General features: G+C 35.0%; 3 protein-coding genes across 3 annotated transcripts; 1 reads left to right on the forward strand and 2 right to left on the reverse strand.

Annotated features, from left to right (window-relative positions):
• Positions 1-107: 107 nt before the first annotated feature.
• Positions 108-3,644, reverse strand: LOC111471071 (NADH dehydrogenase [ubiquinone] iron-sulfur protein 8, mitochondrial-like). Its single transcript, XM_023116757.1, has 8 exons — positions 3,477-3,644; positions 2,246-2,324; positions 2,023-2,076; positions 1,825-1,916; positions 1,624-1,737; positions 737-804; positions 561-672; positions 108-476 (listed from the first exon to the last, which is right to left on the reverse strand). Exons 1-8 carry the CDS (start codon positions 3,528-3,530, stop codon positions 381-383), a joined length of 669 nt encoding a protein of 222 aa, XP_022972525.1. The 5' UTR covers positions 3,531-3,644; the 3' UTR covers positions 108-380.
• A 617-nt stretch (positions 3,645-4,261) lies between these two features.
• Positions 4,262-5,821, forward strand: LOC111471072 (protein NUCLEAR FUSION DEFECTIVE 6, chloroplastic/mitochondrial). The gene is made up of 3 exons (XM_023116758.1): positions 4,262-4,471; positions 4,626-4,744; positions 5,477-5,821. The coding sequence occupies exons 1-3, from the start codon at positions 4,329-4,331 to the stop codon at positions 5,494-5,496; spliced, it is 282 nt and encodes a 93-aa protein (XP_022972526.1). The 5' UTR covers positions 4,262-4,328; the 3' UTR covers positions 5,497-5,821.
• A 1,705-nt stretch (positions 5,822-7,526) lies between these two features.
• LOC111471069 (BTB/POZ domain-containing protein At3g05675-like) lies at positions 7,527-10,812 on the reverse strand. Its single transcript, XM_023116756.1, has 2 exons — positions 9,447-10,812; positions 7,527-8,062 (listed from the first exon to the last, which is right to left on the reverse strand). Exons 1-2 carry the CDS (start codon positions 10,620-10,622, stop codon positions 7,793-7,795), a joined length of 1,446 nt encoding a protein of 481 aa, XP_022972524.1. The 5' UTR covers positions 10,623-10,812; the 3' UTR covers positions 7,527-7,792.
• Positions 10,813-15,037: the final 4,225 nt, after the last annotated feature.

The following is a 15,037-nucleotide window of genomic DNA, read 5'->3' on the forward strand; positions in this document are numbered from 1 at the left end:
CATCTTCATTTACCATGGATTCAAATGGCACAATCTATGAAGTTTCTATTGTTTTCATAGTTTTTTTTTTTTTTTTTCTTTTCAAAATCAATACCAGAGATTGAAGTCGTGAAGAACATTGAGGATATATTGATGACATTTTTCATATTTTAGCTACATTTCAACTGCATGAGAAACCATAACGTTCCCGTTTTTATTAGGAAGAAAAAACAGAACGCACCGAGAAAATTCCCAAACTTGGACCTTAGGAAGCAGCAAGAATTATGTTCTCAACTCATGTTTACCAAGAATACAAAATAAATTCAACAGCATGCTCAGGTTTATCCTATTGTGAACGAACTAAGAAAATTCAAATGTAGAGTGCACCGTGGGTAAATGTATCAGCGATAGAGACTTTCAGATCTGAGGTTCTCTGCAATCTCGGTCTCCCAGCGGTCTCCGTTCTCGAGCAACTTTTCTTTGTCATAGAGAAGCTCCTACAACATCACGAAACTATGAGGCTACTATTCTTCAGCAAATTTAGAAGCTTATCATAAAATTCAAAACATAATAAGATCAACCTCGTGAGTCTCTGTGGCAAACTCAAAGTTGGGGCCTTCAACAATGGCGTCAACAGGGCATGCCTCTTGACAGAACCCACAGTAGATGCATTTGGTCATGTCAATGTCATACCTGAAAATTAAGAATATTTAGGGACATAGATATGACAATAACGAGATCGTGGGGAGGTGATCACCTTGTGGTCCTACGGCTACCATCTTCCCGTTCCTCAGCTTCGATTGTGATTGCTTGGGCAGGGCAAATCTAACAAGAAAATCAAAATGGAATGACAGACACAAGTTCAATGCCACAACTCGAAGTAATAATCAGCCAAACTTATGCGCAAATGTAGCACGTTTCAAAGTAGCTAATTTATCTCCATGTGTACTTAAAGAGATCAAAACCCAAAATATTACAAGCATGGCCTGCTAAAATATTATGAAACATTATCAAAGTTCTTCATAAGATTTAAAACGTGAAAATCTTATTATTCAGTGTTACGAGGATACAGAGCAAAACTACTATGCAGATGTAATGCAATCTAATAAACCACTGATGAGAAATATGAGCACAGATAGTACTCAAAGTTGCATCTTTTAGAGAACTCATAATATTGTGCTCTACTGTGAGGATAACAGTGACTGAAAATAACAATGCGCTTCAATGCATTAAGAGTCGGTAAAACATCAACCAAGCTATAGTGCTCTACTACTACAGTCTAAGAGTAGGCGTAACAATCTAGGTCCACCACTAACAAATATTATCCTTTTTGGGCTTTTCCTTTCGGGTTTCCCCTCAAGGTTTTAAAACGCGTCTGCTAGCAAAAGGTTTCCACACCTTTATAAAGAGTATTTCGTTCTCCTCTCCAACCAACGTGGGACTCTCACGGTAGGAGTCCTACTCTAGAAGGAGCAGCAATTATTTTCACATTCAACTATGATGATGGTTAATAGATAAGATATATTATAAAAATCAATGATGGCAAGAAATATACAGACTTCTCCAACATTTCGTTGTAAAATTATATTGTCCGAACAAAAATGACTTAAACTAAAAGTTAAAAATATAGATTCAGATTCTTACAGCTTCACAAAGTTTACATGCAATGCATCGTTCTTCTCCAGTTGCATATCTTCGGAGGGCATGCTCACCTCGAAAACGAGGGCTTAGGGGGCCTTTCTCGAATGGATAATTGATCTGCATAATACATGTACAATAATCAGAAATCAGGATCAACAAGAATTTTAGCTTAGTGCCAAAGAATGTTGATTGGAAGACACTTACAGTGACTTTTTTCTCAAAGAAGTATTTAAGAGTCAGCATCAAACCCCGGACCATTTCAGTGAGAAATAATGTGTTTATGCTACGCTCAAAAACTACCAACGGCCAGGAAATTAATTTTTGTAAAAACCATAAAAAATAATAGAACAAACAATTGAAAAGTATTTAGAAGTAAACAGTGAAGTATGGAAGCAAAATTACTTGAACTCCAATCCTTTGACATCTCCTTGGCAAGCTGCTCTCTTTCTTCATCTTCTGTACAAGTAATGAGATGGAAAAGAATTTTAAGCAAAGAAAAATCCATAGCACAATTCTCGCAGAAATAAAACGAACAAGTTTATGTCATGTGGATCATATACAAACTGCTTAGTTAAGCTTCAGCAGTGATTAATTATGCCAATATAATGAGAACCAGAAACAAAACCTCTTTTGGTACTGTACAAGTGTGCACTTGACCGTAGATCATGAAAACGAGAACCTTGCAATGCTTGTCCAGAGATGGCCTAACAACAGTAGATTACACATAATAAATAAAACAAAGGGCAAAAAAACTTGTTACAACTTGAAGATACCCATCAAGTAAAGCTAAAGCTCAGGAGATAATATTCTTCATGAAATATCAAAGTGAAATATTCACAGCAAAGAAAATAACACAAAAGGGCCTTCAAAGGTTAACGTTGAACAGAACCGTCCACCCCAGCATAGAAAAAGATAAATAATGAAGATCACAGAATAAGTAACTGTTAAAGAAAAAGTCCAGAAACCACCTACAGATCTTGTGTGTAACAGACCAAGTCCACCGCTAGCAAATATTGTCCTCTTTGGGCTTTCCCTTTTGGGCTTCCCCTCAAGGTTTTTCGTTCTCCTCCCCAACCAATGTGGGATCTCACAATTCACCCCCCTTCGAGGCTCAGCATCTTCGCAGGCACTCGTTCTTTTCTTCAATCAATGTGGTATCTCACAATCCACCCCCCTTCGAGGCCCAGCGTCCTCGCTAGCACACCGTCCGGTGTATACCACTAATATCATTTGTAACAACCCAAGCCTCCCGCTAGCAAATATTGTCCTTTTTGGGCTTTCCTTTTCGTGGTTCCCTCAAGGTTTTTAAAACGCGTCTGCTAGGAAGAGGTTTCCACACCCTTATAAAGAGTGTTTCGTTCTCCTCCCCAACCGATGTGGGATCTCACGATGCATATAGTTAATAGCCTACATTTTTTTCAGAAAATTTCAGGAGATTTCATTGCATAAACACCCTAACCATCAACTGCCTAGTCTTCCAGTAGTTAGAACTCCAAGTTCCTTGTTCTAAACATAATCTGCCTCCATATGGGACATTTAAATAACAAATCCATCATTGTTAGGGGAAGAAAGAAAGACCGTCCCATTTCCAGTAGTTAGCAATGAAACACATTTACCATAACAATTTCGAATAACCAGACTTGTATGGTTAAACGAATACCCCATCTATTCTACGGCTCGATTATCTAAACTAAAACATACAAATTGTCACCCAGAAAACCTCGATTCAATAAAAACCGCAAGAAATCCCGAAACAGAACAAAATCTCAACGTCATCGATAATCAAGCAATTAGCTCTTATAAATCCATAGCCGGTAGAGTACAAAAATTTGGGCAAAGAGGAGAAGAATGCTTACAGGCTGACGAGCACGAAGAGCGAGAAGGGATTTCCGAGCTAAGATCGCAGCCATCGCCAATAGTGGCTCTTTCTAAGCAATATTTTTTACCGCCACTCACAGGGTGGGATTCCGAAATGCTTCGGCAGAGGCTATGCTCTCAGCTTTGTGATCGCTGGAGTCCCGGAATCGCTCCGATTCCCGGTCGATAAAACGCTGCGTCTTGGGCTTGAGCTTGGGCTTCATATAGAAATTTGAGTAAGCCCAAATATAGCGCCCTTACCGGCCCAAACTGGCCCATAAATTTTTATTCTTGCCCGGATTTGCAGAGGTTTTATTATAATTTTAAGTTTTGAATTACCTTTTTACCCTTAAATTTTGAATTTTATTTCTATTTACTATTTAGATTTCAAATTTATTTTATATTTTTATCATTAAATTTTGAATTTTTTTGGTCTCTGTTTCATTTTTTTGTGGTAATTTTATTTCTATTTATTAAATTTTTAATTATGGTTGAGTTATGCTGACATTAATTTATTTTTTAATTAAAAATAATTAATAAATTAGAAAAATAAAATAAAAAGTAAAAAATTCCCACATTTATCTCATTATATAATATGATTTAATTTTCAAAATTCATATATTTAAACATAAAATTGAATTTTATATTTTAATTAGATAGATTTTAATGTAATTTTGAAAAATAAATTTATAAATAACTCTATTAAATATAAAATTATTACAATTTTGATTACTTATTAAATAATTAAAATTTTACTTGAAATATCTTGAAACGAAAAGGCAGGAAGATGCCCACTATAAAGCTAGTTCCAAACCCGCGCCTGTGTCGAAGCCTCCATTTGAAGATCAGAAATGGCTTCCGTTTGCCGATCACTTCTAGCGGCGGCGGCGGGGGGTTCGAGGTCTATGGCCGGCCGTACCAGAACACTGGCTCATGTAACCCTAAAACCAGTGCCTGTTTCTTCTTCCTCCAGGGGATTCATTTCCGTTTCCAGGTACTTCCGCTTCAAATTTTGTAATTTCAATCAGTCGTTTACGTGCCGGAATTTCTTTGCGATCTTTATTAATTCCTAGTGTTTTTGGCTTTTTGGATCCTGAATATACATGATTTGCTTCCAATTTCACTGTTCTTCCTTTGTTTTTCTTCAGGATTGCTCCATCTTTGGCTTCTGTGGACTCTCTGATGCCACTCCACAGCGCCGTCGCCTCAGCTCGGCTTAAGTCCAAAATTGCCGTCGACTCGCATTGCTGGAGCTGGCTTTCTGAAGGTTGTTTTCTTTTCTTTTCTTTTTCATTTCTTTAATTGCGTTTCCCTTATAAACGTGAGTATAATCTGCGTAGGGAGAGGTTTTTTGTTCATATGATTTGGTTTTTGCTTTGTTATTGCATCCAATCTTCTTACTATCTGTTTGATTCTCGATACACTGCAAAAGTTTAGTTGAAGCTCCTCTAAAATTGATTCTATTTCCCAAACTTATCTCTCAACTTCCATATTTGAGGTAAACGAAGTAAAATAAGTTGGGAAATAAACTTCCTACATCTGTATAACATGTAATGTGCTTTCAGTTTGATTTCCTTGAACTCTGAACGCCTTTTTTCTTGGACTCCATTCCGTTCTAAGTACATCCGGGTCTGAGAAGGATTTTGTTTTCGAATTTTTGTTATTTTTGAAAAATAAGATAGCTTTCCAGCTGCTTTATTTAGTTTTTTACATATAAAATCCTTTCCAAATGTTTGCCAAATTTCAAAAACCAAGAACATAAGAAGCACCGAAAAAAGATTTTATTCTATAAAAAGTGAAAAATGCAAAACAAAATTGTTACCAAATGACCCATTGGTTACTGGCTAAGATTGCATCTTTTGTGTATGTACACTTCGGTCTATGAATTGCAATGAAGAAATGATACTTCATAACTTTCATCTTGAATGATCAACCATATGTCTCTTGTATATCATATCAAATTCATTTCCTAACTTCATTGTTTTACCTTCTCTTTTAGGATTTGCTACGCCTTTGTGACATAACAGTCGGTGAAGATAAATTGTAATTGCTAAAACAGCTTAGTGACTGGTAGCTGAAACGACCTTCCTTATCACTTGCAAGGTTTTTCATCTTTTCAACTCATCTTTGCAAGATACCTTTATCACATGAAAGAATCATTTAGACAACTGTTTTTTAGTTTTGATCATTGTATAATGCAATGCGGCCACATTTTCTGGATATGCAGAGAGCTATTGTTTTGAGCCTCTGACCACAACCCTGAGAGATTGGATTTTCGTTAGGCGTCTCTTTGTTGCTCTTGACTTTGTTCAATACCATGCAATTAATTTTCTCTATTCTCTAAGTATGGGGTCTTGGGCTGATGTTCAATACTTTTACTACATTATGCTGAATTGAAGCTTCATAATTCTGTTGTAACTGGTTAGATTATCGTTTTTCAGGCATTCTTTATCTATTAACGTTCATTAGATTAGGATATATAGGGTTCTAAGATTAGAATAGAAGGATCTTAGCCAAAGATAGATGGATCTATTCTTTCAGTTGTTTTTTTCTAACATTATCAATGAATATCTGTTTCGGAGCCTACTTGGATTTGGAATTAGATAAGTCCAAGTTAGAGAGAGACTTCGCCCCATCCCTATTGAAAACCGTGTAATGGGTTTTTTTCAAATTTCTAATAGGCATGAGGCTGCATACTTGTAACAGCTCAAGCCCACCGCTAGCAGATATTGTCCTCTTTAGGCTTTTCCTTTTAAGCTTCTCCTCAAGGTTTTTAAAATGTGTCTACTAGGGAGAGGTTTCCACATCTTGCAAGGAATGCTTCGTTTTCCTCTCCAACCAATGTGGGATCTTACGCTCATATGTAAATTGTGAGAGGGAAGTAGCTGCAAGATGGAATTTGGCTAGTAGGATAGGAAGTGTTTGCAAGATGACCTCATTGAATAGTTTTTCCCATGCAATGGATTAGATGGAAATTAGTTGCTAGATGTAAGGGTGCAAGTAAAGATAAATGTTAACAAAGAAAACCAATGAAATGAAAATTTTGAACTTTGATTCGTTTGACCAATCAGTATCAGTTGGTTCGATGTTCGATGTTCGATGTTCAGCATCAGTTGGTTTGTTTTTACACCTGAAAATGTTCTGGCTGTTTTAGTTAGTTTGATCAATTTGGTCGTTTTTGTTTTTTTTTTAGTAAGTTAGTTTTGATGTTCGAATTTATCGTATCTGTCTGTCATATTTGTTTGAGATTTTACGCTTATGATGTTTGTTATTGATAGTCTTAGACTCTACTGATAGAGAGGGATTATTGATTAGTTGACATACAAAACATTGAAAGTGAAGGGTCTTTATTGATATCTTATGGCCTCAACGCAATGTAGAAACCAATGAACTCTGTTTTTATCTTCTTCTAAAATAGACAAAGATGACTTTAAAGCCTGTAAGATCTACCTGCAGAGTTAACACAACGCCACCAATTTATGAGACTTGAAGGTATAAAGGCTATATTACAAAAAACACATTAAACTACAATATTACCCTTGACGTCTTGTAAATATTTACAAACTATATGCTCACCTGTTAGAATGTTAAACGAATATTGTAATCTAAGAAACGTTGTCTTTGAGTTGAAATTATGATTGTTGTGTCGTTTTAAATCATTGTTGTACAATTTAAGTGTTTTGAAGACAATTCATGTTATTTTCACAATTTAGTCTAATATAAATAAATATATAGAAAGTTAGAAATCCATCTCATGTTTAACCAAAAACCAAATCACAAATATCTCGACATTTTTGTAAGGACGATTATTGGAACAACGATACAGTACAAGTTGAGTTTGTTCAAAAAACCAAAAGGGAAAATCACTATTTACCCTTCTCTTTTTTAGTGAAGGTATAGGCATAGATGAGGTTTTTCAATATACCCTCACTTAGATCGGGTAGGTAAATGTACATGTACCTCCCCCGCCTCTCTATCCAACACGGTAAGATTTTGTTACGTATCACTGCAGTGAACAGGTAACAATCCATGGTAGTAACAAATAACAATATTGGAGAACTCTGTTCTGAAATTATTGCCCAAGATGATTTATACATGCTCAAACGAGGAGATAAAGATGCTCGCCAAACAATCTACATAATTATCAGCTTCTTAACTACTAATTACATCACTAAAAAGAAAGAGAACAAAAAGTTTCCACTTCTGTTGCAGGAGGAAATCTTTCTGGGGTTTATATACAAGCTTTTAATTTCCACTTCGTATATACACAAAAGTGATGAGATGGGAAGAAATCACCTCACAGTTCCTTTTTCGATCAAAGTTTCTCGAGCTGGGGCGGGTGTGTTGCACGTCGGAACCAGGTGTTAAACGCTTTGAACAGGTGAGGGCAATCGTCGACGTTTCTGATGAAGCTAAGACACTGCTGCAACAACTCCTGTGCATCTGACAAGGGAAGTGTGGAAATGATTCTCAGGAATGTTTCCTCCAGCTCTATACACAGGTTCTTGTTGCTGGAAAGTAAGGGTGAATGGTCTTTGCAGACGAGCAGAACCGGAAGCCAATGCTTAACGAACTTCTTCCTAACCTGAGAAGTTGTAATCGGAGAACCAGGAGCCACAAGAATCCTTAGTTAGAATGGAATTCCAACCCGAATCAGTTTTCTAATCAAGTAAAAATGTCCCAACAGTGGTTACTTGGGTCGATAAAACTCTACTTCTATCAACCGTTTTACAATGGATCGTCATCGAAGACAAGGCAAAGCAACCCAACATGGAACAAAAGTAAAGAAATCTTCATACTAACAAGGAACAGAGGTTTGAATAAGAGCCCATCTTCTAATTAAACCAAAGAGAGAACATAATGAATCAACTAATATTTACAAAAATCAAATCTATGTCCGTTGAATTTTTTTTTGTGGTTAATAACTTAGCTTAACACAAAACGTAATAACCCAAACCTACGGCTATTAGATATTGTTTTTTTTTTTTTTTTCCTTTCAGGCTTCCTCTAAAACACGATTACTAGGGAGAGGTTTGTACACTCTTATAAAGATTGTTTCGTTTCCCTCTCCAACTGATGTGAGATCTCACAATCCACCCCCTTTCAAAGTCCGACATCCTCGCTAGCGATCGTTCCTCTCTCCAATCAATGTGGGATCTCACAATCCACCCGCCTTCGAGGCCCAATGTCCTCGCTAGCACATTGCCCGATGTCCACCCCCTTCAGGCCCAGTGTCTTTGCTGGCAAACCACTCGGTGTCTAACTCTAATATCATTTGTAACAACCCAAGTTCACCACTAGCAGATATTGTCCTCTTTGAGCTTTTCCTAAGAGAGGTTTATACACCCTTACCCTTATAAAGAAGACTCCGTTCTTCTCTCCAACCAATGTGGGATCTCACACAAAAAGTTAGTAAAAGAAAAAAATGGTGGGTCCAATAGTTGAATAATTTAACTGGCGTGATTCAGAACACAAATCTGAATATTGATTCAATCAATTTCCAAAAGACAGCCTAGGTACCATCCTACCAGCTTTAAATGCCACAAACCAGCCAAAGACAGAACTAATCCCAACTTAAAATGACCAATTGGGTAAGTGAGTATAAATAAAAGTAACCATAACGTAAACTAAAGACTAAAGTACAAGAACTTCACAAGACTCAAAGATAAAACAAGAACTAGATAAAGAATCATAAAAAGACTCCAAAGAAACCTATAGAAAAGAGCTAAGAGCACAAGATATGCTCTACATCATCAACAGACAAGCTTCAGACAACGAAAATTTGATCTGTCAGCTTCAATTGCAATTCCAAAATATGAAAACAAAATCCTACCCACAATGTATTCAGACAATCAGATTAACACCAAAATAGAACTGACATCTTTCAAAAATCACACAGACAGCACATGAATGCAAAAAAAAACTCAACTTAAAACAAAAGCATTTTACTCGTGCAAAGTGATTAGTACCTGTTTGGTGGCCAAAATGCTACCAGCAGCAACCGCATTGGCAAGCTTGGAGGTACATCGCAAAAGAACTGAAGGAAACCCCGGCACAATGCCCCTCCACCCATCGTCTCGAAATGCTCGTTGTAAATCCGCAGTGAAAGAAGCCTGTTCACTCCATGCATCCACAGCAACATCAGCCACCCTCAATTCTATCATCCTCTCAACCACCCACGACAAATGCTTAGCATTTGTCATTGCAGTGTGCAAATTGAGCCTTTGAATGGCCTCCGTCTCGTTATGATCTCCTCTAAAATTTGGGCTTGAATATTCCTCCAAAGACTCTTTCACGACCTTCAAGCTCATCTCGAATGCCCTCTTCAGCACTCTCTTCGCGGACTCCCTTGATGAAAAATCCTTCAAAAGCTTCGCCACGAATGCCTTCACGAAAGCCATATTGGGATAATTATGAATAGCAGCCAAAATCAGTCCTTGCAACATTTCGTCGCAAGAATCATTTCGGCCCGGCGAAACCCTAGCAAGAAGCTCCCTCGATTCTTCCTCCTGCAGAAATGGAATCAATCCCATCACTCTCTTTTCCTCCTCATCGGTCCACGGCACGGCCTCCAGAAATCGAACACAGGACTTCACACAATCCTCAAAAAGAAATTTAAGCGCAACAGGGAGGAGATCCAACGCAGCCTTCGTGCTATCAATGGAGTCCGACATATCATCAACATAAAGAAGCTCAAGAACAGCCAAATGACTATCCATTGAGCCCTGTGCTGCTGGAACACTGAAACTCAACCTCAAAGGATCTGAATCATTGTCCTTCTTAGGCTGCCATCGGTCCGACAATAGAGCAGAAAAGTACTTCGATCGGCGAATAACACACGAATGAAGATAAATCTGGACATCGGAGGACGCCGGAGACTCGGAACCAGACGAATCAAAAGGAGCAACCTCCAAATATAGACGGAGGACAATATCAGCAGTAGAGGCGTCGTTGAAGGCGGCGATGGAGGAGAATGATGAAGTACGAGGGAGAGTATGGGGCTTTTTCAAGACTTCGGTTGAGGACTTATCTGATAAAGGAAAACAGTCGGCGGCGGCGACGGCGGCGGCAAGAACAGAGGAGTGACGGCTGGTGGAGGCAGAGTGTTGAACGTACTGCCTCTTCCTCGAAGATCCGACGGTCATTTCCAAGCAAATCGCCGGTGGATTTTACAGTTTGCTTGCGGAATCAACGCTGCAAAATCAACTGCAAAGAAAGGAAGATGAAGAATGCATCACCTGAGAAAGAATTGGAGATCGTTCTAGATTTGGTCCTTCCATTGAACCTTGAAAGGAAAAAATGGGAAATTGGAAACTCACCGCAGTCTTTGATCCCTTTTGGGGGATTTATATCCAAATTTGTTTTCGATTTTCTTTTTTGTTTTTGTTTTTTTATTTAATTCTTTTTTATCAAGTCTAAAGAGCTCCTATAATAACACTATCGTGCTTACTCGAACCCTATACCTGAGTCGATGCAGCGTGTCTAAAGAGCTCATATAATTATACTGTTGTGTCTATTTGAACCTCCGACTACTGTTATTTCTATTTGAACCTCCGACTCCTGTCAATGCAGCGTGTCTAAAGGGCTCGTATAACTATAATGTTGTGTCTATTTGAACCTCCGACCTTAGTTGATGTAGCTAGTCTAATGAGCTCATATGATTATAATATTGTGTTTGTTTGAACCTTCGACCTCTATCAATCTAGTATGTCTGATGAGCTCATAAAGTGTTGTGTTCATTTGAACCTTCGGCCAATGCAGTGTGTCAAATGAGCCCATAAAGTGTTCTGTTTATTTGAACCTCTAACCTCCGTTGATGCAACATGTCTAATGAGCTCATAAAGTCCTGTTGTGTTTATTTGAACCTCCAATCTCTATAGCACGTCTAATGAGCTCGTAATATCCTAATATTGTGTTTATTTGACCTATGACCTCCCGTGCAACGTGTTTAATAAACCCATAAAGTTATAGAACAGTATTTATTTGAACCTTCGACCTATGTAGCATGTCTAATGAGCTCATAATCTCCTAATATTGTGTTTATTTGAACCTCCGACCTCTCGTGTAGCGTGTTTAATAAACCCATAAAAATATAATACTGTATATATTTGAACCTTCGACCTATGCTCATAATCTCCTAATATCGTGTTTATTTGAACCTCCGACCTCTCGTGCAGTGTATATAATAAACCCATAAAGTTATAATATAGTATTTATTTGAACCTTCGACCTATGTAGCATGTCTAATGAGCTCGTAATCTCCTAATATCGTGTTTATTTGAACCTTAGACCTTCCGTGCAACGTGTTCAATAAACCCATAGAGTTATAATATTATATTTATTTGAACCTTCGACCTATGTAGCATGTCTAATGAGTTCGTAATATCCTAATATTATGTTTATTTAAACATCTGACCTCCCGTGCAGCGTGTTTAATAAACTCGAATATCGGGCCACAATAAAAATTTAAAGTTCATAAATCATAATAAAAAAGCTCATTAAATATTAAAAAATATAAAAAAATCAAAGTTTAATTATTTATTTTAATTTCAGGCTGTAATAAAAAATATATATATATATTTTCACTTTTTTTTATTATTATTATAAAATATCTGGATGCAGTGATCCAGATAAGCATCAGACCAACAAATCATTATTTATTTATGTGTCTTATTTATTTATTTATTTTCCTTTTTTTAATGATATGATACAGAATAGAATCACAGATGCTCCATAAATGGTAACCGTATCCAATCCAATCTTATCAACAAAAACATATAATATTAAAAATAGCAACTGATTTGACCTTAAATTGAATATTTTTTAATTTCTAAATTACCTTTAAATTATTTTTCCATAAAAATAAAATTTTAGTGTAATTAATTTTTTTACTAAGCTTTTTTATTTTTATTTTTTATTAAACGACTTCCACATGCTCCGTTTATTCAACTCGAGCAAACATCTTTCTAGTTATGTTTTGTCTCCACTTTTCTAAAAAAACGCTTGATAAAAGATTGTTCCAAATCGAGCTTGGTTATCTCGTGAATGACCGTTTTTCGGTGTAAGTAGTAATTAATAATTTTTACCAATTTTTTTCACCATACTTGCATAATTTACTCGTGGGTCGATTTGAATTATTCATACGGGTATTGGTAAATTTAAATAAATGGTAAAAATTGATATTTTCATTGTAATTTAAATTGAAAGTTACCACATCTAATATTGATTTAATTAATTTTATTTTTTTAAATGTTTAAAAATGATGTGAGTTAATGGGCCGAACCCACTGGATGAGTTGGGCTGAATGGAAACATGGAATCTAATGGGCCAAGCCCATCTTCAAATGTCCAAGTTGGTGGTGAGCTCATAAGGTTGCCTTAGAGTATTTAATTAATAATTTTGTTTTAAAAAATTCATGTAATTTATAATATGCTGGAAAATTAAAATTCTACACAACCATTGTATCCAATAATTAAAAAGAAATATTTTTTATATATAAAAAATATATTATTTGGTAGAATGAACAAAATAAGCACTTTTCTCGTTTCATTTGATAAATATTGTTTAATGAAAATTTTTATATTGAAAAGATTGGTTTTTTTTTTTAATATTTTAATCTAAAAATAAATAATTTGGTGTAATATATATATATATTAAAAAGTTCTTTAAATTATTTTTAAAATTTTAAAAACACGCTCAAATAATTAGTTTAAATTTAAATATTTGATATTTAGAATAAATATTTAATTAGTTAAGTAGGTTTAAGTGATACTCCCATTCATATTTATATTAATATATTAATACATACATTTTAAGCCACGTCATCCATATATTAAATAATTGATGATGAAATAATGTAAAAAAAAAACTATTATTTACTTATTTATTTATTTTTCTTTTGAGAAATTGAGAAGGGAATTTGGAAAATGATATATATATTAAAGAGAGGAAAAGGAAAAAATAAAAAATAAAAGGAAATAAAGGAAAATAGAAAAAAGAAAAAGAAAAAGAAAAAGAAAAAGAAAAAAAGAAGAATTAAAAAGGGGAATTAGAAAAAAGAGAGAGGAAATAAGGGAAAAGGGGAAGGGCATTCTCGTAACATTAAGTTAATTAATTAATTACTTTATCAATTTTGACGTTTTATGACTCGTTAAATGGATAAAAGCACAGAAATACCTTAATCGGTTCGTTCTAATTTCATCAACTTTGCCTTATTATTTATGCATAATATAAATTTTTATTGAATTTAAAGGATTCGAGATGCTATAGGTAGTGACTGGATTGTAAATGGACTTTTGTTTGAGGGACTCTATCAGCTGCACATTTCTATTTGGTTACTCGGTTTTTATGGACTTGTTGATTGTTAATGTAATTTAGCATGTTTATACTTCGTTATACACACTATAGTACCCTGATCGTAATTTTAAGATTATGACCCACCTAAATAAGTTAATACGAGAGTTCTATTAGAGGTTAGCTAACCTATCTCTAATAGCGAACTTGTCTTGCGAGGAAAAAGACCACATAACATCATGCAACAAACAGAGGCACGATGTCCTCTCCTTTTGATTATGTTATCATATACATTGTGATGACTATTAAAGGGTTGTCAGCTAACCATAGTGAACTATCCACATAGACGAGATTTGCATTGGTATTAACGAGTTGGTCGTGTTACAGTTATGCTCTAGATGAATATGTCATGGTATGCCGTTAGGTTTGATTCAACCGGATTCGATTTCAATTTTCGGTTTACTTGGGTACTCCTACGATTCGTATTCCTAATCATACATATTGTTGAACTAAAAAAAAAAAAAAAACATCAAACAACACGAAAGATTTTTTTACGGCAGTAAAAGAAGTTACAAATTTTGAAGTAAAGAAACTAAATCGTTATATAAAAAAGGATAAAATTATTATTTTCACAAAAAGTTCATAAATAAAAAAATATATTTTAAACATTTTTTTTATATTAAAAAAAAGGGATTTAATTGACATGATGTGGTTTTGTGGGAAGCCGTAGCCTAGTGCTTTGGGCCCGACCAACCACACCCAAAACATAATTATCGGGTTCTTTTTTTTTTTTAATTCTTTTTCTTTTTATCGATTTTCGGTAATTCTTTCCGTAATTTTTAACCATTTCCAACGGCATTTTCAAAGTCGCGTTTCGAATTTGAATTTTAGATTTTTTTCGAACATTTAAAATAATTTCATTTTTTAAAAATATAATATATATATATATATATATTAGCCAAAATTTTAATTCACCCATGTGATCCTAATTTTTTATATTTTTTCTAAAAAAATTAGACATTTACAGGTAAAATTCAAATTTATATCAAATTTAATAAAATTAAAATTTTTTTTATATATATATATATATATATAGTTTAGTTAAATTTTATATATATACAGTCATTTTTTAATGTTGGACTAAAGGCTTAAGTATAAAACAAAAATATTATGATTATTATTATTATGTTTTGAAAAGGGTGTAAATGTAATGCTGCTTAATGGAATCCGTTAACATTAAGGTCGGGATCAAGAATAGTTTAAAAAG

The sequence above is a fragment of the Cucurbita maxima genome, unplaced genomic scaffold (genome assembly GCF_002738345.1).
Source record: "Cucurbita maxima cultivar Rimu unplaced genomic scaffold, Cmax_1.0 Cma_Scf00048, whole genome shotgun sequence".
Taxonomy (NCBI): Eukaryota; Viridiplantae; Streptophyta; class Magnoliopsida; order Cucurbitales; family Cucurbitaceae; genus Cucurbita; species Cucurbita maxima.